The 27,682-nt window shown below is 40.6% G+C and overlaps 1 protein-coding gene across 2 annotated transcripts in view; it reads left to right on the forward strand.

The window, feature by feature from the left end:
• Positions 1–27,682, forward strand: part of Auh (AU RNA binding protein/enoyl-CoA hydratase) — a gene marked incomplete at its 5' end in the record, with an annotated part of 152,242 nt that overhangs the window by 55,402 nt on the left and 69,158 nt on the right. For both annotated transcript variants that reach the window (XM_013506890.1, XM_013506891.1), the window contains 2 exon segments: positions 16,298–16,390; positions 18,011–18,067. In XM_013506890.1, coding sequence (XP_013362344.1) covers positions 16,298–16,390; positions 18,011–18,067 — 150 coding nt within the window.

Raw genomic sequence — 27,682 nt, forward strand, 5'->3', positions numbered from 1 at the left:
ACCTGGTTTTTTCTGGGTTCCTGTTGCATGGAGGATTGTTTTCCATACTTTTTCTTTCAATCTTTGGATTTCCTTTTGAGTAAAATGTGTTTCCTATATACAGCATATCGTTTGATTTTGTTTCTTCGTCCACTCTGCCAGTCCTTCTTTTGACTGGTGAATTGAGGCCATTTACATTTATGGTTATAAGTGATATGTGTTGACTTATCATTGTCATGTTATTTATTTGCTGTTGGTTTCCTACTTTTCCTACCTGTTTAATTGCTTGCTCTTCTTGAGGGTTCCTTTGTATTGTTGCTCTTGAAATTGTTGTCAATTTTTTCTCCGTCTAGAATATCTTTTAGTAGTGTTTGCAACGATGGTTTTGCACTCATGAAGTTCTTTTAATTGTTCTTTGTCATGGAAATATTTTATTTCTCCATTGAATTTAAAGGATAGTTTGGCAGGGTACGTCAGTTTTGGTTGGAAGCTGTTTTGTCTCAGGACCTATAATACTTCACTTCAAGCTGTTCTTGATTGGATGGTTTGTGTTGAGAAGTGTGCCATGATTCTGATGGGCTTCCCTTTGTAGGTAATCTGTTTCTTTTCTCCATTCTGCTTTCAATGTTCTGTTATTTTGCTGGAGATCTGCGATCTTGACATTTATATGTCTGCGTGTAGTTAAATTTTGGTTATGGTTAGTTTGAGTTCTGTATGCCTCATTTGCCAGTATATCAGGTTCTTTTTCCATACTTGGGAAATTTTCTGCTATCATTTCTGCAAATAGTCTTTTTATGTCATTTGTGTTGACTCCTGCTGTTTCAGTGACTCCTGTTAGTCGTGCACTGTTCCTCTTTGCGTCATCTTGCAGCTGTTGAATTGATTTGTCCTGGTTCCTTTCTGATTTTAAGAGATCCTTTTTTTCACAATCACTAGCTGCCATGCTGTCTTCAAAATCTGAAATTCTATCTTCAGCTTCATTCAAGTGGTTTTGGCAACTTTCAATGGGAGCTTTGATTTCCTGGAAGTCTCTTTGAATCTGGTTCATGTGTTCTAAATCGTTTCTGTATTTTTCATTTAACATTTATGTCCATTGCCCATGTTCTTATATTTTCTTATATGTTTCTCCTTTAGATGTACTGAGCAGTTGTTTCATTATTATTGTCATTTCATTTTTTGCCTGAGTGATTATTTCTGATCTGTGCTCCTCTATGGCCTGATAGAGTTGTTTCTTTACTTCCATTGCAAGCATTTCAGCAGTTTCAGGTGTGTGTTTACCAAGTTCTCCTATGTCAATGTCTCCTGGACTTGTTCTGAGTGGGGTGGAGTCCTGAGATTGTGTTATAGTCCTTCATCTTGTCATGCTTGACACTGGATGCAGAAAGCTCAGTCTCCCTCTTCCCTGGTCTCTAGTTTTCCTGGTGATCAGGCTTGCCCCTCAGTGTCTGCTGAGATGCAGTACTTAGTCTGGGGTTTTCTAGCAGATGGTGAAGTGTATCTAGTTCTTCCAGGTCTCAGACATGGACCATGATGTGAGCTGATGGCAGTCTGTCTTATCCAGCATCCCCTCACTGTTCAGGGCATGTGTATGACCCAGAATCGGGTTGCACTCGTGGTCCCCAGGCAGTTCAGGGTATAGGCAAACCCAGACACGAACTGCAGGGTCAACAGTTTGTGGACCACCTGATTCTGTGTCTCCAGGCAGATCTGGAGGCACACAGGAGCTAGATGCGGGCTGCACTTGTGGAGATAATGGACTGCCTGTGTCTTTGACCTCCAGGAGGCTAGGGCGGAAGTAAAGCCCAGACCTGAACCACTTTGGCGGCAGCTTGTGGAGTGCCTGCTCCAGTACCTCACTTAGCCCTGAGATGCACAGAGAGGGCCCACACATGAACCCCGGTGAGTGCAGTTCGCTGACCTTGTGAGGTTCTCCTGTCTGCACCAGCTACATGGAGATCAGAGACTCAGATTGTAATGGTGGTGAGGTTGTAGGTTGCCTGCTCTGCCGCCAGGAAGTAGATGGGAAATACCTGGTTTTCTTGGTGGCATTCAGCTGGGAACCGTGATGTCAGCGGGTCGCAGCCCGTCTTAATTCTGCTTCTCCAGTCAGTTCAGGACACGCAGAGGAGCCAGACATGGACTGCACCACCAGCAGTCACAGACTGCCCGTGTCTGTGACCTCCAGGAGGTCTGGGTGCAAGTAAAGCCCAAACCCGAACTGTGGTGCCAGCAGCACGTGGAGTGCCCTCTCCATTACCTCACTTGGCACTGGGCACGCGCAGAGGGGGCCCACATGCAAAGCCCGGTGAGAGCAGTTCACGGGCCTTCTGAGAGTATCTCCTGTCTGCACTGGGTGTACAGAGGCCAGAGACTTAGCTCAACCCGGTTTGGTGGCACAGACTTGTAATCCCAGCACCTGGGAAGCTGAGGCAGCAAGATCAAGAGTTGAGGCCAGTGTAGGCAACCTAGCAAGTTCAAGGCTACCCTGGATTGCATAGCAAAGCCCCGTCTCCAAAAAGAGTGTTACCCACATTGTTATGTGTATGCATTCACTTACATGCAATGTTGTCCACCATTGAGTTGTACAGAACATTCGTCCATTCTTCTGTCAGTCAACTTTGGTTTTCATCTTTCTTCTATTCACAATGTTAAGTGTCCTGAGGACATGTGCAAAATGCCAACAGAATATATTTTCAAGTCCAAGAACCAATCCATCCATTAACAGGTTGAAATCAAGAATTTTAAATAATGGCACAGGGTGTGCAAGGAAAGGAACTTGAACTATGATACCCACTCGTGTGTTTAGTGTAGACTTACTTCTTCTTGGGAGTCTAGTAAAAAGTCTTGATGTCATTCCTCTAGGCTGACACCCCTAAAACGTGACCTATCAAGCTTTATGGAAATGCTGCCCACACTGAACAGATGAGCAGTGTAAGCACTTGGAGTATGGGACCAGTAAGGGGCTGTCACTGTGGGCTATGCTTGTCTTTAGGGTAGAGCTTTCTGAGGAGCCCAGCCACCCTGGGGAGTGCATCACCCTTGAGCTGCATCCCCAGCCCCATACTTGTCTTCAGTAAATGTTCAGATTAGAATACATTGCATGAAGAGCTAGAACACATTTTAATTCTCTGAAGTTGAAACTCACAGGGGGCAGACCTACTTGAGGCATTGAAAAATTGCTCATAGAGAAATATTTAAAATGGGTTTCCACCACAATTTTAGCTTGCAGATTCTAGTGTGTGGTGAATGTTGTTTTCTGTATACGAAGTAATCCTTTGAAAGACCTGAAATTCCCAACTTCCTTTTCTCTCTGATGAAATAAAATGGCAAAGGCTTTCATTTAGCTATGTAAGTACAAAGCAGAATTTACATTGAAATACAAATAATTATGTTAAAAGGACAGATTATGAAATTCCCATGCTTAAATATCTTTTAAGATTTTGTTCCCTTATCTCTTAAGATTAAACTTTTAAAGAATTTAGTTTTGGAAGATTTGAAATTCTCTGGTTGGCTTTCCATTTTGAAATTGAAAATGGACTGTTCATATGCATTTTCCTGTCAGAAAAAGCAGCTTCTGTCCAATGCAAAGAAAATATTTTTGTATAATGGAGTGAAAAAATCCTGTGTAAAAAAATCTGTTATAAATGTTGCAGGATAAACCTCTTCTGAAGCAGTGCTTTTTATTTTTGTGAGCACATTTCTGAATTTTACAATTGGGACATTTGAATCTTAGAATTGAGAGACTCAGAGTAAAAATAGGGAGTTGCAAATAACCAGAACCAAGCAAAACTGGAAGAAAATGGTCACAGTTAATAGATGCATACCCATAGCAAACTTTTATGCCCTAACCTAGCTATCTTTGTAAAGTGAATATTCTTTAAGGCTTTGATAACCACACACTCTTTCTACCATCTTCATCTTAAACAGTTACATTTTATATATCATAATGTCACAGGATCTGCTTAGCTTAACGCTTCTCAAAAATATTGATATAGGATGATGTCTATTTTGTTGTAGAAAGCTAACTTGAATTGTTTTATACATTTATTGAGGCATACTGGTTGACCAAAATTCTCTTTTTTTTTTTTTTTTTCTGGTACTGGGAATTGAACTCACGACCTTGTGCTTGCCAGGTAGGCACTGTGCCGCTGAGCTAAATCCCCAGCCCCCCCAAAATTCTCTTGATGTGGAGTGAGACTGTGTGGATTTTAATTTTTTCTCTGCTGTCCAGTACTTCCTGTATCTCCTCCTGGCTGTTGGAATCACAAGTAGATTTCATTCTCCACCTCTGCCTGCTGTGCAACATAGTAAAAGCACCTGCTAGGTACCCTTGAAAAAAGGTGAATTGGCTGGGATCAGATGTGCAGACCTTTGAGCCACAGTGTGTTTCTTTTTTTCCTGTCTTTGTACTCAGTTCTCCTGGCATCCTTTTTGTTTGCGTCCAACTCAAGTCCAAGAATCATACTGAAATTACCTGCATCTGATTTTCCCTCCTGTCCCCTAGATCCCTGTTGCTCCCAGGATATGACCTAGGATAATGGAATGGACATGGATAGAGCCCCTGTTGGATACCTATTATGATAGTTACTTTGCGAGTTGCCCCTTAGCTAGGTTACAGTGAGAGGTGTTGCTCAGGAGTTGAAGTTTATACTCATGTGGAGATGTTACTAGGGCAGCTGGAGAGGAGTTAAGAGTTTGAGCAGATGTCTATCTAGACTTGGAGAGGTCAATTGGGAGTTGTCAGAAGGTGAGGCCATGACACTGGTGAGACCTTGTAGAGAGAAGAGAACCAGAAAGTGGAAAAGTAAGAATGGTAGGGAGTTAGACAGAAAGAAATATTCTAAATGCCAAAGAAAGAAATGTTTTGAAGATTTGATCAGATGCTGCTGACAGACCAGAGAAAATGAACACTAAGAATTTGCTACTGAATTTTGTACCATGGTCACTTTTGGTGACTAGAACAAGCTTCTTTTGGGTGGAAGAGTGTTGCTGCTGTGGGCTTCTGCCTCCTTGCCTGGCGTATGATTATAAAGCTCTATTTATTCCTTGGGCAATTTTAGGAGCCCCCACTCCCCATCTAGACATGTATTATTAGGCTTTTGGTTTAGAACCTATTTAAGAAAGAAGCTACTTACCTGAAACATTCTAGTTAAAGATACTTCCCTATCTTTTTGTAAGTTAAACTATATGTAAGGTTATTTGGAACGTTTTCTCTAAAAGGTGTGTCTGTATATTTCTGAAAAGTATAACATCTGATTTATCATGGTTTAGTCATGTTTCTGATGTAAGAGAGTCTCAATATGAATAAGGCATGAATAATTTTTTCTACAGAGCCTGGAGTACTGTATTTGTCACTTAACACATTTAATCTTATTTATTTATTTATTTTGGGGTTTTCTGAGACAGGGTCTCACTATGTAGTCCAGGATGGCCTCGGACTTGTGGTGATCCTCTTGCCTCAGTCTCCCAAGTGCTGGGGTTAAAGATGTGCACCACCTCACCCCAACTAGTCATATTCATTTTAATTACATAAAATGTTAAACTGGGAAATATGCTTGGAAAATTGTAAATTAGTTTTTCTTCAGGATGTGGTGGCGCATGGCTGTAACTCTCTGTGAGAGGCTGAGGTAGGAGGATTATAAGCTCAAGCCTGGGCAGTTTAGTGACAGAGCAAGACTCTGGCAACTTGATGACTTCATGGAATTCTGCCTGATGTAAGAAATAATTGAAAAAATGGGCTGGGAATGTAGCTAAATGTGAAGGCCCTGAGTTCAATCCCTAGTCCTACCATAAAACAAAACACTTTGCTTTGTACTTCATATTAGCATTTAAAGAGTTCATGCGTATTGAGCACTAAAAAGCTTGTATTAATTGTAGGTATGTCCCTGTTTAGCTTCCATTTGATTTAGAGGTATTTAATAATTATTCACAAGTAATCCAAATATGATTGACTTTTAAGATTTTAATGATGTATCACTATTTTTTATAATTCATACCTGTTGTGTTTCATTTTTACTTTACTTCATCTGAAATAAAACATAACGTGCTTCAAAACTTAGTACCACAGTGACTGTTGTCTTACAGTTTGAGAGTGTTATATTTTATTTACATTTTCTTTATTATATACTTGTTATATTTTGTTTTTTCTTAAGTAGTTATTTGACTTTTATTTGTATACAAATTGTGTTATAATTATTTAATAAGGAAAAATTTAGTTTTTCATAATTGTCAGTCTGCAAAATAGACCTGAAATACTTGTTTATATTCATTTTCTTTTGTGTTTGTTTGAAGGTCAAGGAAATTTTTAAAATATATAATGAATGTAGTTAGATTCGAACAACAATGAATTCTACTTTTTATTTTCCTAGTTTGAAGTAATGACTAGAAATTGGAAATGCTGAATTATGATAATTGAGAGATTGATCGCACACTAAGTGTTTTCTACATAGTGACATACAAATATCAAATTTTTGTTGTCTTTGTCCTCTTGCCAGGAATGATAAAAAAATGAAAGGAAGTGTCTAGGAGTCAGTTATTTTCTCTTATGAGTTAATAGCCCTCTTCTGTTCAGTGTAAACTACAGAATTTATGGCTTATGACTCTCCTTTCTTTTTTGTAATTTTATTCTCTCTGCTGAGTTAATTAGGTGTTACACTGTGAGTTTTTTGGCAATTTGGGGGGCAATTTGGGGGGCAGTTATACTTTTTTTCCCTGTGAGCAGGGATCTCTGTGTTATCCAAGCTGCACTTAAACCTCTAGGTGCAAGTGATCATCTGTCTTAGCCTCCCAGAAATGAGGACTGCAGAGGTCTGCCTTGGTGCCTAGCTGGAAATCAGACCTGGAAGCTGGAGCCCTAGTTTAACAGCAGAGCTCTGTCATGCTAAAAAACGCACTAGAATGTGACAAGACCAGTATAAGAGTTCACCTTAATGTTTTTGGTTTTTCTTTGTTAGCTTTTAATTCCTTAAAGAATATCTAAATACATTTTTTTTTTTTTTTGTTTGTTTTTTGGTTTTTCTCCGGTACCAGGAACCGAACTCACGACCTTACACTTGCCAGGCAGGCGCTCTTTGCTGCTGAGCTAAATCCCCAGCCCCCCTAAATACATTTTTATTGTAAACAGTTAGAACTCCTTTCAGCAGGTTTCCCCTGTTCTCTTTCTCCCATGCATAGGTCCCTGTTGCTATTCCGCTAATTTAAAACGTATGTTTTGGGGTGTTTGCTTGATTTTTATATATCTGTATCTGTTGTTTAAAGGATATTTTACCCTGTTGCCTTTGTTAAGATTGTGAAATATTTTTTGTGTTTGACTGCGGTTCCAGTCCCATCTGTTAACTTTGCCTTATCTTTGCTTCTCTGGTTTCTCTTAATGTTTGGCTTGTGTTGGGTTTGCTTTGTGAGATGGGTACTCTTTTCTTACTAGAAGAATATAGCGTCTGCACATGTAATTATGTGTGTGGTGGTAGGCTGCCAGTATGATTTTTTTACATCTGATTTTGGTGCTTTTACACTTTGAAAATCATCTTAACTATGTTATGTGCTTTTTTAGTTTATTCTTTGTATGGGTTTTATTCTACTAATGTAAAAGGACTGTTATTTTTTCTCACTTCGTGCAGTACACTTGGTCCACAGTTTCTTTACAAAGTCCTGTTGGCTTCCTTCAATGCGTGATGACAGCATGGGTGTAAGTTAAAACTAAAATTCTGGTCATAACCCAGGTTGTTCATATTTCAGGCCAGTTGTAACACACATTGTATATGTACTTTTATATATTTTTTTCCTGTTAGGTGAAAGTAATCCAGACCCGAAGGAGGGCCTAGGAAGTGCTGCTGATGTAGCGGCTGCAGGCCTGTTTCACTGAGGGTGAGGGCTGACACCAGGGAACCTTCAAGAAGGTTTGCTCTGAGTGCTGGGCATGCAAATTTCTGATATTTTTTATCAGAAATGGAAGTAACTACATTTACCTTGTTCAGCAGAATCCTGAAAAGTGCCGAGGGCTCCATTAGAGTTGGCACCGCAGCCAGCAGTAGACATCAGCAAGGTTATGAATGGGAGTTCGTAGGGATTTCACCCAGCATTCCTCGCATTTCCCCAGACAGGCTTTCTGTGCTTGGGAATTGTGGTAGAAAAGAGATGCTGTGGGATCGACCTCTCCTACTTTCGTGGCCTTTACTGGGACTTTGCCGCTGTAGAGTTGGCACTGAGGCTTTGCTTCCAGCTCCCCACAGCCCCCAGTTGGAACCAGTGTACTGTGGTTCTGCACATGGACCCCAGGAATTCGCAGAGCACAGAGCTCGTGTTTTGGTCATGCTTCATACAGTGTCATTTTCCTTTCTTCAGCTGCACTGGGGGAGGGTGAAAGGATGGCTTACTATGTGGAGTCTTCAGCTCTCCCCTCCCTGCTTTCCTGCTTTCTATGTAGTGATGTCAGGCAAGTAGCAGCAACTTCCCTGAAACTCACTGTCTGCATCTGTCAGCTGAAGGTCAGGAACATTGTTAATGTTGCCAATCGGTTAGGGTTCTTCTGCTCAACTCAGATGGATATGATGAATCACGTTTTGCAGCTCTACTAGTCACCCTGATGTTACCAGGTGACACCAAGTGATACTGGGTGCCAGCACTTCACACAGCCAGCTTCTGGCCACTGCTGCTGGCAGCTAGCCATTATCATCCAGTGCTAGTTTTTGTTTGACACCACAGCTCTACTTCCAGCGCTGATGCCTTGGTTGGCTGCTGATCTCTGGAGCTTTTTGTTACTCACAGCTCTGAGTATTTTCACCTTTCTTTGGAAACTGATTCCTCTGTCCACAAGACTCAGGGTAAAAATCCAAGTAGATTTGTAGGCCTTTTGGAGCCTACACTACCTGAGAGATAAATCAGGAGTAGCTTCACAGAAACACAAGGGCATCTCTATTGTAACAGGGCCTATGCTACAGCATGAAGGACAAGTACCCAGAAGGGAGCCCTCCTAGACTGAAACCGAAGGAGGGCCTGGGAAGTGCTGATGTAGCAGCTGCAGGCCTGTTTCACTGAGGGTGAGGGCTGACACCAGGGAACCTTCTAGAAGGTTTGCTCTGAGTGCTGGGTATGCAAATAAGGGCCCAGGTTCCTTCCTTCCTGATCTTACCTGCTCCAGGGTGCTCCTCTGGCATCACGGGTATCTGCCTAAGTGGAGGAGGTGGGGGTGTGATGGATGCTGCACTCCTGTTGGAGTGGAGAAGTGGCATCTTAACAGCCACTGGGACACTGAAGCCAAGTGTCCCAGGCTTTGGGCTGCAAAAGGGAGCAAAGGGAAGCAATGGGGAGGGGCTGGCTATGCCGCACCCCAGTCTAAGGGACAGGGCCAGTGAGAAAGTCAGATGTTTCTCATTCACATTAACACAGTGGCCAACACAGTATGTGCTTTTGAAAGTGTATGCTAGGTACAGTGGTCTTGGTGGTAGGGTCAGACTTAGGGTTCACATCCGAACTCCTACAGTGGGTCTGTTGCTTCTGGGGCATTGGGCGCGGTGCTTGGTGTAAGTGTGATGAAGCATTGATGAACTTAGGACTTTGCCAGGGAGTGGGAAAGAGGGGCGCATGTTCCACAGTCCACACAGGCTTCCTGCTAATGCTTAAGCAGCACGGAGTAGGTGTCTCTTACAGGCTAAGACTTGGCTTTTTTAATAGTGCTTTTCAGAGAGCTTTTGAAGGGGTGGGTAGGAGAAATGTAGGCTTGTCACTTGATGACATGTCCTCAGCGGACTGCTCATGCCTGCTGCCGTGGCCTGAGAAAAGTGAAACCTGCATTTCTCCGAGATGGCAATGAGCTCAGTCTAACTGGGGTGACCCTGTCTGGCTCTGTCAGCCAGCCTCCTTGTTTGCTGCCTCTTACAGCATGAACACAGTACACCAGATTACCTCTGTGGGGCTCAGGCTAGACACGCAGCATGATGTTCTGTATTGGACACTGGCAGGGGGTGGCTCAGTAGTTGACCCTCCCTTCTATGAAAGAATAAGTTCCTTTCAGTAACTGAATTGCTTCTTTAAAAACGTGTAGGCACTCTTCCAGTTGACTGTAGGAGTCCTCTGGTTTGTCATATCTTAAAGTTTGTCAGCATTCTATCAGGGTTAAAGATTGTTGGTAAAATAATGTCCCAAGATGGTATTATGATATGTGGTGGAGGTTTTCCAAATGTGATTTTAGACATGTTAGATGTAGCTGTGCTGCTCGATTTAGGAAGGTCTCCTTGTCAGAGCTCGTGATGTGGTGCTGCAGCCTGCTGTCCTGGTGCCCTACAGTGCCCCGTCCGCTCCTGCAGCGCATCAGGGCAGGCTGGCCCCTACTGCTTTGCCTGCTTCCTCTGGTGGTAAGCGAAGAGTGACTGCCTATTTATCATACTGCTAAGAGGCATTTTCATCCTTTCCTAATGGGAAAGTACTTCTTCCTCTTGTGTGTGGCTTGGTACAGCTCGAATGCACCCTGCTGGGACTGTGTGCAGATGAGTGTGGTGGGGAGGGGATGCTGTTGGCTTCTAGCCGCAGTTCCTGGCCTGATGATACTTCGAGAAGGAATACCACTGCCATCCCCACTTTTGTCACAGCAACTTGGAGAGTTTTTCTGCTTTACTTGGATTTTAACCTGGTGTTAGAATTGAGGCATCATATTTGGAATACTGTGACCGTGGGCCCTTGGACACACACACTCTGTTGAGGGTGGGATGCCTGAGACTCCTCAATCCCTGCCCACAGCCGCCCCCCATCCCCTGCCCTCCTCACTGGCTCTTGCTGGCCCCTAGCCCGCTCTTTTCACAGTAGCCCGGCGCAGGCCTCCGAGGAGGTGAGCTTATTCTGTTTTTGTAGTTTCTTTAAATCTTGAAGGGACTAGTGGGATGCACATTGTACCAAAGGTAAAGTTTTAGCTGAATGTAGGGGTTGTTAGGAACTTACTGTATTACTGAGTTGTTCATATTTTTCTAGAGGCTTACAGATCCACATTGTGTTTTACCTGCGCACAAGCAGAAGCGGAAACTCAAGCTTCCCACATTCCAGCTCTGCCCTGAGAACCTTTAGCTCAGGCTGTGGGTGTGCACCAGAGGCTGACTTATGCTGCTTTTATTTTACTTTCTTTAAATAGCAAAATGGTTCAGTTGTTTGTTTTAATTATATTTTTAGGAGCATTTCAAAGGACTATTATTTTCTTTGTCATACCTGGCTCATTTCCTGGTATGAAACTCAAAATAGTGCCTGATCCTGATGCTTGTGTAACATATTGAGTCATAATTTTTTCCTTTTGCTGTTGGGAAAAGCCGCTGCCCATTAGATTTGCAGTTCCGGTCTCATTCATGTGGACGTACACTTTGATTCTTTCAGATATTCAAACTGATATTCTGCCTTTCTTAAGTTGGATTTTATTAGCCATGTAATTATTGAGCATGCCCAAATAGAAGAAATAGTAGCTATAAAAACAAGTATATCAGGTAACTGTGAAACTAGCATGCTTTGAGATGATGCATATTTCCTGAAAAAAAAATTGCCAAGACATAACATCTTTTTGGGGAAAAAATAGTGTTATGTATGACTTTAGAATTTATAATACTAGATTGTAAAGGGCTAATATGTAATTATTCATTGAATACTAATTAAGTTATTCTACTTAATTAATTCTTCAGTTGGAAAAATTTTAGACTGTTTTCTACAGTGCCAGTTTATGTTAATTAATATCAAAGGTACCAAATAGTTCACTTGTTTAATGATTTGAGAAATGACCCTGATTGTCTTGGTCTTTCTGTATAAGGACTTCCAAAGTCTTGTCATTTGGCATTGTGTGTTTCTTGCAAGTTGTAATGTAATGTTAATTTTTTTTATTCCTTTTAGGAACTTAATTTCTTAAATTCTAAACTATCAGATTTAAAAATAACTTTCATTAATTCCCCAAAACATGACTATGTCAGGGGAAGTGTTATTTCTCTAACATCTGAATCAGGAAAACCTGAGCAGGAGCTGATTGTTTGTGCCCTCCTGCTGCTGTCTCTCAGCGGGGTGCCTTCACACTTTACTTCTTGCCTGCCATGGCTCTGTACTTCAGGTCAGGCAGTTCCTGAACCTCTCTACCCAGTGCACATTTCCATCGTTCTACAGTGTTTCTTAACACAGGAAGTTTGTTTCTGAGCTGGGCACTTCCACGCGCACCTATAGTCCCAACCCTCTGAGAGGCTAAGGCCGGAGGATCACAAGTTCAAGCCTAGATTGGGCAATTTAGCAACTTTGTGCGACTGTCTAAAAGTCTCACTGTGCTAGGGTTGTAGCTGTGTGAAGTTTCTGGGTTCAATCTCCAGTACTGCCAAAAGAAAGAAAGGTTTATTTCTTATAGAACAGAGTGGCGTGGCAGGGATGTTCATTAGTCAGGTTCATTAAAGTGCATTTTTTTTTTTTGGTACCGGGAATTGAACTCAGGACCTTGCACTTGCCAGGCAGGTGCTTATGCTACTGAGCTATATCCCCAGGCCCTTCAAGTGCTTTTTAATGCACAGATATTTTTCTTATTTTAATGGTGTTTTTACATCTTAAGAAATAGTATGCGTTACTTTGTTGCCAAGTATGATACTTTAGTATCCTGTTTGTTGCTTAAAGCCTCATCAGCTGTTCCAGGATGTGGTCCCTCTGGTGCTGCAATGTGAAGAACCTACAGGTGACTAGGAGTGTAGCTCTTCTGCCCGCCTCCTGTTGGGCTTCAGGTTGAATGCTGGTGGCTTTTTCCCCACACATCAGGCAGTTTTGCAGTGGACTGTCCAGTGTGCTTCAGCCAGCTGTCCTTTAGCTTGGTTCTGACATCGTCTACTTGGAGATCCTGTCAGATTCACAGATGGAGGGTTCAGTTCCATAGGACTGCCCCTGCCTTAGATGCCATTTGCCCAGTAGTGGGTTGTCACCTGTACTTCTTAGTAATTGGCCATAAATTGGGGTGTTCCTGACCTACTCAGTGGGTTGCATTAATTCTCTAGAGAGATGCACAGAACTCAGGGAAACACTTTATTTATAGTCACTTTTATTATAAAGGATGTTACAAAGTCTTTCCTGTGACCAGCTCTCATCCAGAAGCTGCTTCAGTGCTACCAGATATCTGGTCTCATTGTTAGCATATAAAAGATAGCCTCATTACTCCAGAGGATATTTCATGAGTTCCAGGAGCTTTATGTTTGGAAGCTGGGAGGAACACACTAGATCTGTATTTCCCAGTGTCACAGCTTTCAGTAGCTCCTGAGGTGTGCCTTCATCACTACTGATAACCCTACTTCACAGAGCAGAAAGAAAGCACTTCCTCTGCTGTTGCCCTTTTCTGATTGGGAATGCTTTACAAATTTTCTTTTCTGAAGCTCTGTAGGACTCTCTCTATATATAAATTCGTGCTATCTCTTTAAAGTTTTTAAAACAAAAGAGATTAACAGTAACAATAATAAGAGAAAAATAGATAAAATAAATGAGGTTTAAAATAATGAAAGAGAAGAGGCTGTGTAAAACCTTGATAGTTGTCCCGAATGGGCATGTACGACCCTAAGCAGGCTTGATGTGACATCAGTCTTTGTTCCACGTGGAGAGTGCGGTAGTGAATGGTCTGAGAGAAAAGGGTTCTGTAGAAGTGTAAGGGGAGGCATGCTGTGCAGTGCCTGGAGAGACCAGGGCGAGCTAGGCATTCCAGGCAGTATAGAGACCTGGGAGCAGAGGGGCAGGTTGCCTAGGCTGGGTTTGAACTTGCAATCCTCCTGCCTCAGCTTTTCAGAGTGGTAAGATTACAGGTATGCACCACCGTACCTGGCTGCAGTTATGGGTCTTGAATGGGAGTGGCTTCTGGACATTTTGCCAGGAGTTTGGGCTAGAACAAAATGGGAGAGTTGGGCATTAAGTGTTTTTCATGCTGTGGTAAAAGTTTACTCCATTTTTATCTTGATGGTGGAATAAATAATTGTACAGTTTTAAATAGAGGAAGAGCGTGACTGTTCGATTTTAGAAAGATCACACATTGTGGAAGATGCATGGAAGGGTGGTAAACCATGGTTAAAAGAGGTGAATTTGGAACTTCTTGCTGGTGAGAAGTGATGGGACCCAAAACTCGGGGAGCGGAAGAAGAAAGGGGCCAAGGTTTGCAAGCTGTTAGACAGGACTCAGGAGCCACTCACACATGGCATCAGAAAGGAGGACTTCTGGAATAGCTTCTGTGTCTTTTCTTGGGCAGTTTGGAGTATGGAGGCGTTACTGGGAAGTAGAACCTAGCAGAAGAATTGTGATTGTTAGATGTGAGAAACCTTTTGAGTAGAAATGTCTGGCAGGTGGGGGCTGTGCAGACATCTGACATTAGAGATTGTGGACATTGGTATTAGAACTGTAAAAATTATGGATGGGATTGTAAAAAATTGTAAAAAAGACTGCATGAGTAGAGCTGGAATTGAGAGGAGAGGAAGGCTGAGAAACAAGCAGAGGGGATTGAAAGGCAGGAAGAGTGAGGCCCTAGCAGGCAGGTGGTGTGGGGTTCAGGGAGGTGGGGTTGGGGTTCATAGCCCTGATCTTAGAAGCTGAAGGTTGCCTCCTGGCTCCAACAGTGTCAGGGCATTCTACACTGAAGGGTGTGGAGCAGACGTGGCTTGGTGGGTCAGGCGCTGGGCACGGGTGACATCTGCTCGAATCTCAGAGTCTGTAAAGGAAAGCTAGCAGGGCACAGGGAAACGACGGGAAACTTTTAGAGACCAAACTGCAACCTGTCACAAAGCTCCAGCACTTCAATTAAACTGGAATACTGAGGTTTTAGTCTAGAAGAAACAAGTCATACAGTAAAAGAAAAACACAGCAACAGAGCTTTCAGTGATACAGGCAACCTACTGTGGCACGTGGGCTGTAGGTTTGCCACCACTGGCTGAAGGAAAGCTTTAGGGAACCAGAAATAATCTCCGTAACTAGGTTCTTAGATAGGAACAGTGGTTCTGTTTCATTTGCAGGAGCTCAAGGTGACCTTGGGAACTGCTCAGATTAACTTGCCATGTATCATATCACTGATTTTTCTTTTTCTCAGATAAAGTTTACTAGATATTATATGTACAGTAAACTCACTTTCTGACTGTAGATAACTGATGGTAGATATATCTGTCTGTTATTTTTTGCCATGTGTGCTGGAAAGGACATTTTGGGTTTGTTCTGCCCTTTGAGTCAGCCTCCCCTGAATGTACACATGGGTGTAGCAGGTGAACTGTGGCTGTGGGCAGTCCTGTCCACCCCCCTCTCAGCTGTGTGGGGCACAGCCTCCCACGCTGCTGGTGTGCGCTCCTTCCCAGCACCTCAGACTGCTCTCAGAACAAGTTGGTGAATCCCTCTCTGTGTGCATGCATGGGACTCACGTACTTCAACAACTTTGTATTTTAAAAGAATGAGCCTTTGGGTTTGTATGGTTTTTTTCATGGTGCTGGGAACTGAGCTACCGTGATAATACCTTTTACAAATCTGTATTCTGTTTATGTTAAGGTTATCCAGCCTAGTTTTATATTCCCATAGATAAAAATAAAATTAAACTGGGCATGATGGCACATGCCTGTGATTCCAGCACTTGGGAGAATTGCAGCGAGTTCATGGCCAGCCTGAAACAAAAAAATGAGACCATATTTCAAAAGGCCAAGAAAATATTGTTTCATAGAATGATTGATATGATCAGTTACATTTTCAACAAGTGACAAAAATAAATTTGTATAATTTACAGGTATTTCATTAAAGTAATACTATCTTCCTGGACTTAGGGTAGTTGGACTTTGATTTCTGTGCCAGTGCCACTGCCCAGGTGCTGCTGAGTGGGTTCTCAGCCTGTGTATCTGGACACAGGGGTGGGCATTGAGGGGTGGAGGCTCTCCAAGCACTAAAGTGGGCGCAGGGGGGAGGCTCTTATGGGCCAGTGCAGTCCTCTGAATGGAGTTCTCTAAACTCCCAAGTAGTCCACAGGAAGTCACAGATTTCACAGTTTATGCAGAAGTCACTTCAGCTTGAAATTCGTGTGAACCAAACATGATATGAAAGACTTTAGGCTCTGAGATGATTGTTTTGATTTAATAACAAATATTTATGAAAATATTTAATAATATAGGAAGATTTTAAAGATCGTTGCAAATTCGTATGGTGGAACGCTATACAATCATTGGTTTTGGAAACATGGTGTTAAAAATGCCTATATTTTGTTGAAGGTAAAAGAGGTACAAAAGTGTTATGCAATACCCACTTAAAAACATAGTCACAGAAATAATTTAAAATGAATTACATGGTAATGATCTAATTGAAGAAGCATAAAATTTTTTTTCTATTTCAGCTAATCTTCCTGTGCCCACAATCGCAGCAATAGATGGACTCGCTTTAGGTGGTGGTCTTGAACTGGCTTTAGCATGTGACATACGAGTAGCAGGTGAGAGCTGATCTTATTCAACCTGTATTGTAAAGCAATGTAGTGTATGTAATCTTCGGGTAACTCCAGATATCTTCTGTTGCCTGTAGAACATTTTCAGAAAAGTATGCTGGACATAATGTTTTGTTTAAAATTCTCTTTAAGAAAACAGTCTTTTGTTCTCTTTCACTCAGTGTTAGCAATAGAGACACCAAGATTTGGGTGGAAAAGAACTGAGTTTGAAGCTTAGGTCCTGCTCTTCAATCAGTTTCCTTCTCTCTGAAATGGGGAAATGGCTTTTGCTTGTGAAATTAGTCTAGGAAGTTGCCTGTGGATGTGCTTAGTCTTAGCACTTCAGTGACTGCCAGACGTAATAACAATAACTTAATCCCTTTAAGTTCACTTTCGTCCTGAATGGTTTTCTGAGTACTCGGGGATCAGTTACAGATATAATGAAAACAGTTAGTGTTAACCACTTACTGAGTGCTGAGAGGTGTCATGAAACCTGATTTGTATGTTCATCACACTCAGTCTGCCTGGCAACCCCATCATCGGTGCCTTGGGGTATGGAGGGAAGCTGGAGCACAGAGAGGGAAGTCACAGTCCCATAATAGTGCCAGGCCTGGGTCACAGCCCTCACTTGTTATGGAGTGAGTGTGTGTACTGGTCTGCTGTGTGTGTTCCGGACACCATATTTGGTGATCCCTCACCACAGCCCGTTGTCACTGAGCTCTGGAACTGAGAACCGGGGGAAGTAGACAGCAGAGTTGGGACTGTTCTTCCCTGGCTCCCCATCACTATGTGCGTGCATATTGAAAGTGGAGTTAACATAATTGACATTTGAATAACTTTGTGTGACTGTATCTTGGGATTTTTAGTTGCTTATTCATGTGTACTTTTGCATCCTTTCTATTTTATTTTAGATTCCTATGTTTTGTGATGAAAGTATTAATTATTTTTTCTGGTGCTGGGAACCACTTAGATTTTAAACTGAAAAGCTAAGGCACACATAATCCATCTTGAAAGAATGCATGTTCTGGGAATGAGGATGTAGGAAATGGTCATAAGTACATTGGTATATGCATATAAAGAAAATTAAGGTGTTGTAATGTATCCATGAAAGCAAACACAAAAAGAAGAACCCTTTCCAGCCATCACAACAATAAAACCTTACGTCAGAAAGTAGCTAGAGACTTGGTCCTGAGAGGTTGCCTTGTCGAGTATGATACAGTAAGCCGTTCCATCCTGAGGAACTGTTCAGGCAGTTAAAGAATTCATCCTTGTCAGGCATAATCTCTCTCACAGTCCTGAATAATTGATGGAGATCTAGGCCTTCAAATATGACTTGACAGTATCAAGTCTAATAATGTAGTTACAATTCAGTTCTTCCACCATCAAAACTAATTCACTGCCAAGCACTGTTTAACAGAAAACGTTATGTGATTCTTCTTATGTATGTCATTTAGAGTGTTTATTTTCAGAAATAAGTATCTCTTGAAGAGGTTTTAAAAAAAAATTGTGACACCAGTTTAATTAGTATGCAAAGTATTTTTGGTGTGTCTTCGTTTACTAACTTTCTCAAGTTGTCATATTACAATGTGATGATATGGATGTTCCTTAATTTTCTTTGTTTCTTTTTAGCTTCCTCTGCAAAAATGGGCCTGGTTGAAACAAAGTTGGCAATTATTCCTGGTGGAGGTATGAGTTGTACTTTTATTCCCAGATGCAGTCTGTAAAGCAAAAATTAATAGAAAAGGCAGCATTTTGGTGAAGAGACTAATGCCACCCTAGATAATTAGTATGTGAAGGCGGACCGTTTGATTCTCTGGTACAGTCCCTGTTCAGAGCATGCTCAGGGCATGGTCCTTCAGTAGAGGGCAGTGATTGTACTGGCTGTTGCTTGCTTTTCAGCTATCTTCTGTGCTTTTCTGTTTTCCTTCTGAAGTTTTAAATGACAGCCCACATTGTTGGCACATTTGGGTCTTTTTTCTTCAGGTTACACAGCTGCTGTGAGCCCTGCATGTGAACACATGCTTCCTTACTGAGCTTGGAACATCACATGCACAACCAGCCCCTGAGTGGAGCAGGGCAAAGGGCTTCTGTGTCTGCCGACTTTCTGTCATTCACAATACCTGAGTGAAGCACCTTAGAAGAAGGACAGCTTTGTTCTGGCTCTTGGTTTCAGTCTGGGGAGGCTGGTTCCCTGGCATTTGGGCCTGTGGCATTAGAGTAGGAGCATGTGGCATAGGAAACTGCTGACCTCCTGGCAGCTGTGACCCCCAAGACAGAGAGAGGAAGGGAAGGTCCTCATAGCCCTTTCAAGGACATGTCTCCAGTGACCTTTTCCATTCCACAGCCTGAGCTCCTAGACAGTCTCCTACTTCCAGGAGTGCCACGGGGGGGTACCAAGCTTCAGCAGCTCAGGCCTTTGGGGAACAGTCGCATTCACATGACAGCAGCCTCCTGTGGGTCAGCTTCCTTGTTTCTGTGTAGCAGGACTGAGGTTGGAGTTGGTGAATCGCTTGAATTTGTAGCTAAAGACGTGTATTTATCCTGTTGTCATGAAAAAGATAGGTGAGGTGCTTCTTTTGGAAAAATCATTTAAGAAAATGCCTTTGTAACATTGATAATGAAATCTTCCATCATCCAATAAATGTGAAATATTTGCTATTTTGAATCAGAGAATTTGGAGATATTCCCATTTTGTGCAGTCATCTTTCAAAAAGTAGACGTCATTTAAGTATGTGCATGGCGTATTAACCCTCCTTAGTACCGTTCCCATATAGGTGACCATTTACCAGTATATGAATGAAATAACCGTCTAAAAATGTAGCAGTGACTGTTAGACATGAGAGACATGATGCATATGAATAGGTTAAAATTGTGTTTTACCTTAGCGTACAGTGTTTATGTAGTAATAGATAATTATATACTAGTAAATGTATAATAATAAGACTTTATTGGTAGAAACTGCACCATAAGTTACAGTGAGCTGAGCAAAGCCTGCCCACATCAGTGTGTGAGAGAGACTCTTATGTTCAGTAACCCAGGAAAGGTCTATTCTTTGGGCCCAAAGCACTCATGTCTGTGAATATACAAGGCATGCCTGCCTTGTATACAGTAACCAATAAGATCACCGCAAGGATTTAGGAAGAAACGGACCCACTTGAAAAAATGATCACTAATATGTGAAGTAAAGCAAAATTGAGCAAAAGCATGGCATGACATGTTTTTGAAACCCTTTAAGTGGTGACTGTTCATTGGTGATTCAGGTGTAACTGACCCTGGTGAGACCATGGCTGTAATGGATTGGCTGGTGCCTCCTGCCTCTGACTCTGGTGTATGTGACCCTAGATCCTCAGGAAAGGCTCAGTGCAGATGACATAACTGAAGGAGCTTCAGGGGCGGTCATTCTGGGTTATCCGAGGGGATTTGAGTCCAGTGGGGAAGACTACTTATGAGACGGAAAAGGCACATAGAGAGAGATCTTGGAAAGATAGACGGAGTGACACATCTCTAAACCATGAAATCCCAAAGGTTTCTAACAGCCACCAGAGAGAGGTGGGAGAGATTCCCAGAGGCTCCACAAGGATCAACCCTGCACACACTTTGATTTTGGTCTTCTGCCCTCCAAAATTGTGAGACAATAAATTTTTCTTGTTCAAAAGCCATTGAATTTGCCATAACTTGTTACAGCACTCCTAAGAAACAGATGCATGACTTTTAATGCTGTGTTAGTACTGTTTTTGGGCAGGGCTGGTAGATGGCAGAATTTGGGGATGGGAGGAAGATGAGCTTGGTGATTTGGGTATTTACTGTGTTTTGAATAACTAGTATTTTATGTTAAAATGACCCAAGTATATGTATGGTTTTTAGGACCCTTTTCAATAATAGATTTGTGTCAGAACCTACTTTTTATATATTTGCTTGAATTTGGATTGTGTTTTCTCATGAGAAGAATTATTGAATTTTTACTAAATAAATTAATCATAAAGATCAGACTGCTTTAAAATAGATGGTTCCCTGCCTCTCCTTTTCTCATAACAAACTCTGTGGAACACATTTGTTGTTCCTTTAGTACCATGGCGCTTTCAAGTTCATAGCTCATAATGTGTTAGGCAGCATTGCATTTTTAAAAAAATGAATCTGATTGCTCTTGAGGCTGCATACTCGGGTAGATACCTACACTTTTATGGTTCACTTTTATGTATTATGGTTCTTAAAGTCCCCGAGTAAAGGCTTTTTATTGTTTTTTTTTTTCTCGCTCTTTAAATTCTTGATCAGTTTGTTTGAAATAGAATTTTACAGCCAGGCACAGTGTCATAACATCTTTAATTGCAACACTAAGGGAAGCTGAGGCAGGAGACAGCAAGTTTGAGTCCTTCCTGGACAACTTAGTGAAATCCTATCTCAGAGTAAAAGAGAGCTGGAGATGTAGCTCAGTGGTAGAGCATCCCTGGGTTCCATCACCAGTCCCACATGCACACATACATATGATTGTATATGTGTGGCCTAAAGGAGCTAGACTAAAGTTTTCATGTAGAAAAGTCCTCTTCTACTCTACTACAGATGATTGTTTTTATCCATAGGTATTTTGAGGCTCCACTTATCCTCTTCTCTTTCCCTTTTACTTTCTTATAGATGATCATTATGTGAAAAAACTGCTGTTATATTTTTGAAAACATTAAAATATATTTAATGGCATGAGTTTTATATTTGAGGAGCATTTTTGTACTTCAAATGAGGAATCTGTGTGTATAATAGAAGTCTTTAAAGGTTGTTTATATTAACAGAAAATAATGGTTTTTTTTTTTTAAGATTTTCTTTAGATTTGCTTTTTTTAAAATGATGCTTCTAACTTGGTGAATTCCGCCGTGTGTAAGGTGAGCTCTGACGTGCCCTCCTTTGGCTCCGCACATTTACTTGTTACTTGTAAACTAGAGGCAGCACATGCCACTAGATTCTTGCCTCCATTCTTGGTGGCTCTCTGTTGACTCAGGATGCTTCCTTGCCTCCCTATGCAGAGAGCTCCTCTGAGCAGCTGCTCTCTGGGAAGGCAGGGCTCCGCTCTTCCCATCCGCACAGGAAGAGTGAGTGGATGGACTGCCAGAGATGCGAGGAGCCTCCAAAGGGACCAGTGAGAGAGGCAGGGATATTGTGGGGAAAACAAGTGTTCCATTTTGCTTTTTAATATTGTGGAAACAGTAAGAATCTCTTGGCAAAATGCATGAATTGTACCCATCCATATTCAGACTTGCAGTTTGTAGTTGGTGGTGGTTGTTTTGTTGTGCTTTTCTAACCTAGGATACAGTTTTGCTTTTGGTTCAATGTATGATTTTTTTAATCACATACTCTTAAAAATTTTCCTAAAGATTTTTTCTTTTGTTTTTTTACATAGAGTTTGTTTTCTTCTCCCCGTTCTAGAGAATTGAACCCAGGACCTTTGTACTGAACTACATCCCCAACCGTTATCATCATCATCATCATCATCATTAAGATTATTATTGTTAGTATTTTGAGACATCGTCTTGTTAAATTGCCTAGGTAGGGCTTGAAGTTGCAATCAACCTGCCTCAGCCTCCTGAAGTATTGAAATTACATGTGGAACACCAAACCTGGCTTATAACACTAATATTTTTTATTGTCATTAAACAATAAAAATTATCTTCTTATAATTTGTCTTTTAATTTTCCATTTTGAAATAATTTCAGGCTTCCAAAACAGTTATAAACATAGTATAAAGCATTTCCATCTACCTTACACCCATCTTCCACAAATATGAACATCTTATATAATATGACATGGTTGTCAGAATTAGTTAATGTTGATGTAGTATTAGTAACCTGCAGACCCCACTCAGGTGCTACCAGTTTTCGCTCAAATGCCCTTTTTTTGTTGGTTTGGTAGAAAATCCAGTTCCAAACTTTATGTTGTGTTTAGCTACTGTGTCTCCTTAGTCTCATTATCTGGGAGAATCCCTGTGTATATTTGTCTTTAACAGTCTGGACAGTTTTGAAGAGTGGTAGGCTATAACTTTGTAGAATTTCTCTCAGTTTTGGTTTGCCCAACTTGTCCTCATGAATAACTTAAGAACGTGTAGTTTTGGCAAATTATCACAGAAATGAGGCCCTTCCTGCTCGGGGCCTCCTATGAGCTGTGTGTGATACCCATGTGCCTCACTGTCAGTGATGGTCACTGTTTTCCTTTAACATGATATATGACATTTGCTTAATTCACCAGTCATTTTGTGAGATTAAATTTTTTGACAAGTAAAATTTCATAGACTTATGGTATACAACACGATGCTTTGATACACACACCAATTGTGGCATAACTAAACATACGAACTGCACACTTACCTTCATGTGTGGGGCTGTGAGGAGAACACTTTGTAACTACTCTCGGGAGTTTTAGGGATGCAATCCTGTTATGCACTGTAGTCACCACAGTGTACAAGAGATCTTTTAACGCTCTTTCTCATAACTGTAGCGTTACATTCTTTGACCACCATCTCCCCAACCCCCACACCCAAATACCAATTTCTTTTAAGAGTTTAGGGAAATTGTCTGACAGGTTTGTACATTGTGGATTTCAATAGTGTTTCCTCATGGTTAGGTTCAGGTTAAAAAGTTTTGCTAAGAAAACTGAATTAGTGACACTACATGTTGCATTTGGCATTTCATTATGTGGCAGTTAATATTGTCTGACTTTTGGTGATGGTAACTTTGGTGGCTTGCTTAAGGTAGTGACCAGCTATGGGTATACTTTTAGTATTTGCTTAGAAACTTCACACGCATGCACACATGGTGGGAGGGAGGAAGGGATGGAAAGAGACGAAAAGGAGAGAATGTGAATGTGACTGAGAATGAGAATGAATTAGAGTATATTGGAGCCTTCAGGTTCCTGGGAACCAGCAAAATAACCACCCTGTATTTAGAGTTTTGTCCATTTTCTGCTCCCCAGGGTGAATGTTGCACATTATTGTAGTCTGTGTTTAACAGTAAAGCAGTCTCTTGGCATGTTTTCCAGGAACTCTATTTTAAGGTGTGTCTATAAAGCAATGACGAATTTCTTAATCTTGTGAATGTGTGTTGTCCTGAACACAGTTGTCATTCTGGAAAGCTTTATTTATAGCCTATGTTGAAATTCTTTTAGAATTTACATCAGAATCTGAGCTTATCTTTTGAATATCCTCAAGAGTGACTCATCTTTATCCTGTGAGGGTGACTTTGATCTTCATAAATGAGCAAAGGATCATTGTGTGCCATATCTGATGAGTAAGTTCATACTGATTTGGGGAAAAAGTATAACAAAAATCAAACTGGTTTTCTTAAGAGGCTTACATAATGCCATAAAGAAGATATCAGAAAATAAGATAGCCCCTACTCTTGGATAGACAGAACCATATAGTCAAAATGGCCATACTTCCAAAATTGATACACAGATTTAATGCAATTCAAATCAAAATACCAACAGCATTCTTCACAGAACTGGAGAAAAACAATCCTAAAATTCATATGGAACCAGAACAGACTGAGAATATTAAAAACAATTCTGGGTGAAAGAACAAAGTGGGAGGCATTACAATGCTAGACTTCAACTTCTGTTATAAAGTTGTAGTGATAAAAACAGTAGAGTACTGACACAAAAACAGACATGCATTTGACAGGACAGAATGGAGGACACAGAAACAACACTAAGCACATTTAACTACTTTTTACAAAGGGGCCACAAACATACACTGAAAAAAAGATAGCTTCTTTAATAAGTGGTGTTGGGACAATTTGCTCTTCACATGCAGACAAATAAATCTCAACCCATTATCTCTCACTGTGTACTAAACTAAATCAAAATGGATCAAAGGTCTAAATATTCAAATAGAAATAACCTGTTGGAAGATAAAATAGGTAAAACTCGTGACGTCATAGGCATAACCAAGGACTTTCTGAACAGAGCCCTGGTTGCACAAGAAACAGTGCCATGAATCAACAAGTGAGATCATCAAGTTAAAAAGCTGCACAGCAGAAAAAACAACCAACAGGATAAAAAGAAAACCTACAGAATGGGCAAAAAATTTTGCTAGCTGGACAGAGGACTAATATCTAGAAAATACTAGATCCTCCCACATGAAAGGCGTAATCAGAACTGAGCAATAAAAACGAAGAGACACTTCACAGAAGTACAGATGGCCAGTAAATACACAAAAAAAGTTCAGTGTCACTAGCCTTTAGAGAAATGCAAATTAAAACAGCACAGATTCCATCTTACTCCAGAAAGAATGAATGGCTATCAGATTCAAGAAGTCAAATCAAATAATAAATGCTGGAGAGACTGTAGTGAAACTTCCTACATTGTTGGTAGGTGTATAAATTGATACAACCATTATAAATCAGTGGAGAGTCCTCAAAAAACTGGAAATTCCATTTGACATAGCTATTGCCCTTCTTATTATCTTCTCAAAAGAGTTGAAGACATCCTATGAGACTCATATATACAAACCTATGTTTATAGCACCACAACTCATTGTAGCTGAATCTTGGAAGCAGCCTACATGCCCATCAGCAGATGAGTGGATAAAGAAAATGTGGTATTTGCATGGCATACTATTCTGCTATGAAGAAAGGTAAATGAGTCATTTGTATGTCTGAAAATGGATGTACCTTGAAACCATAATGTTAAGTGAAATGAATCAGACATACAAGCTGAAACATTTCAGAGTTTCTCCTGTATGAGAAATACACCTTATAAATAAAGAGCAAAATAAAAGATAGAGAATAGAAAGTTTGGAGATAGATGTCTCCCAAATAGGGAATCAAGAGATGGAGAGGTGTGGGTGATCGAAGAGGGATAGAGGGGAGAGAAGAGAATGAGAAAAGGAATGAAGATTATGTACATTGCCAACTCCACACAAGGCTTTTGAACGCTATGTACTGCAAACATGTACTAACACACAAAAAGTATGTTCCTTTCACTCATAAAAACAAACAGACCAGCTTAGTAATGACATTCTGATTAAATATCTGATGATGGTTATTTCTACAAGTGTAGTACAGTATTAGGTTACAGTATGGAGTGAGGAGCTACAACCTTGAGTTCCACGTGTCACTAAATGTTTGTCTTTATGCAGGTTACAGGTTGTTAAGCAAATTGTCTATTTTCTCTGTTCTTTTGTAAAATGAAGCTTATAGTGTCCATACCAAAGCTAAAACAGTGTGTAGTGTAGTTTGAGAGTTGACTAAGATGGTATATATAAGCACCTGTAACATTGCCTGGACTTTGTAAATGACTAACACTCATGGTTATTGTTGCTTGCTGTAATTTTTAAATATCGACAACAGCTTTACTTAATTATAATTGACATATAGTAAACCACACATTTTAGCATATAATTCATAAGTTTTGACATATACACACATATGAAACCATAACCACAGAGAAGATACTGAACATATCCATCACCCTAAAAGTACTGCTGTGCCACTGCTGACAGTTTTAATCTTTTAAGTTTTACATGATTATCATAAATTATGTAATCATTGTCACCTTTTTGTCAGTATGATTACTTTGATACTCACCCATGTTGTATTGCGTTTCAACAGTAATTTGTTTTTATTGCTGAATGAAATTGTAGTGTATGGTTACAGCACAGTTTATCTGGCTTATTTTCAGTTCTCACTATTTGTTAAAGCTGTTGTGAGCATTTTGTGTGTAAGCCTTTGAATGATGTATACTTTCAGTCTTCTTCTTAGGTGAGTGCCCTGGGACTAAAGTCATTTCATATAGTATGTGTTTATATTTTTAATTAATTGCCAGACTGGTTTCCAGTATGGTAGTTTTACCAGGTTGTGAGTTCCCCTGACAGCCAGTGGGAGTTCCAGGTGTTTGCATCCACACCATCACTTGTTGCATCAGTCTTTGATTGCAGTCCTCCTCACAGGAAGTGTGTCCCATCATGGCTGTAATGCACCTTTCCCTAATGTCTAATGATGTTGAGCACCCTTTCTTTACTTGCCATCTCTCTTTCTTCTTTGGTGACATATCTATTGAAATACTTTACCTTGTGTTTTAAAATTGGGTTTTATTTTTGGGTTCTCAAAGTTTTCTTAATGTTATCCAATCTGTGCTCTGGAGATACTTTCTTCCCATCTGAGACTTGACTTTACACTCTCCTCATAGTGGCTTACGCAGAGCACAAGTGTTCATTCTGACACAGTCCACTTTATCAGTTTGTTCTCTCAGAGAATGTGCTTTCATTGTCATATTTAAGAAATCATTACCTAGAGTCACTCCTGTTTTTCTCCTGTATTTTGTTTTAGAATTTGTGTTGACTTGTTTTGCATTTAGATCTTTGATCTATTTTTAGTTTTCATATATGGTGTGAGGTATAGATCAGTGTTCTCTTTGTACATAGACACTCTTTGCTCCAGCATCAAAGAAAATCCTCTTTTTGTCTTATTTGCATTTGTCAAAAATGAGGTATCTCTGTATCTGTGTGTATATCTGTATACTATCTGTTTATCTTGGCATCAGTACCATGTTTTATTGATTAGTATTATAATGAATCCGGAAATCAGGTAGTATGAATTCTCCTACTGCTTTGTCAAATTTGTTTTTGTCTAATTCAGGCTCTTGTCATTTCCATAAGAATTTTAGAATGAGCATGTCAATTTCTATAAAATCTTGCTTTTTTTTCCCCCTCTCTTTTTCATTTGGCAGTATTGGTGATAGAATGCTGTGACTTGAGCATATTAGGCAAGCACTCTACCCGAGCTACATCCCAAACCTTGAAAAAATATTTATATTTTGAGACAGGATCTCACCAAGTTGTCTGGGCTGATCTCCAATTTGAGAGCCTCTTACTTTGGCCTCTCTAATGTCTAGGGTACAGATGTGCGCCATCGAGTACGGCTCCTGCTGGGTTTTTGACTGAGGTTCTGTTCCATCTTAGATGAGTTCGTAGAGACTTGATACCTTGCATACTGACTTTGTAGGCCTCTCTCTCTGTTGTGTCTTTCTCTGCGTTGTTTTATGTTCTGCTGTGGCCTGGCAGTGTTCCGTAAGTGAAGATAAACTTGATATGTGCTATTAAATTTTTCTGTACCTTTGCTGGTTTTCTTGTTCTTGAGACATAAGAATTTAAACTTCCAACTATAATGGTGGAATTGTTAATTTCTTTAAGTTCTATTCTAGTATTTGCTGCCTGCATTTCAAAGTTTTTATTAAGTGAATAAATACATGCTTAATTGGGTCATTACCTCTTGATGAATTGACCTTGGTAACATTTTTAAATAATCTTTTTTTTTTTATACCTAG

This window comes from Chinchilla lanigera, unplaced genomic scaffold (assembly GCF_000276665.1).
Source record: "Chinchilla lanigera isolate Chin_1 unplaced genomic scaffold, ChiLan1.0 scaffold00114, whole genome shotgun sequence".
Classification (NCBI taxonomy): domain Eukaryota; kingdom Metazoa; phylum Chordata; class Mammalia; order Rodentia; family Chinchillidae; genus Chinchilla; species Chinchilla lanigera.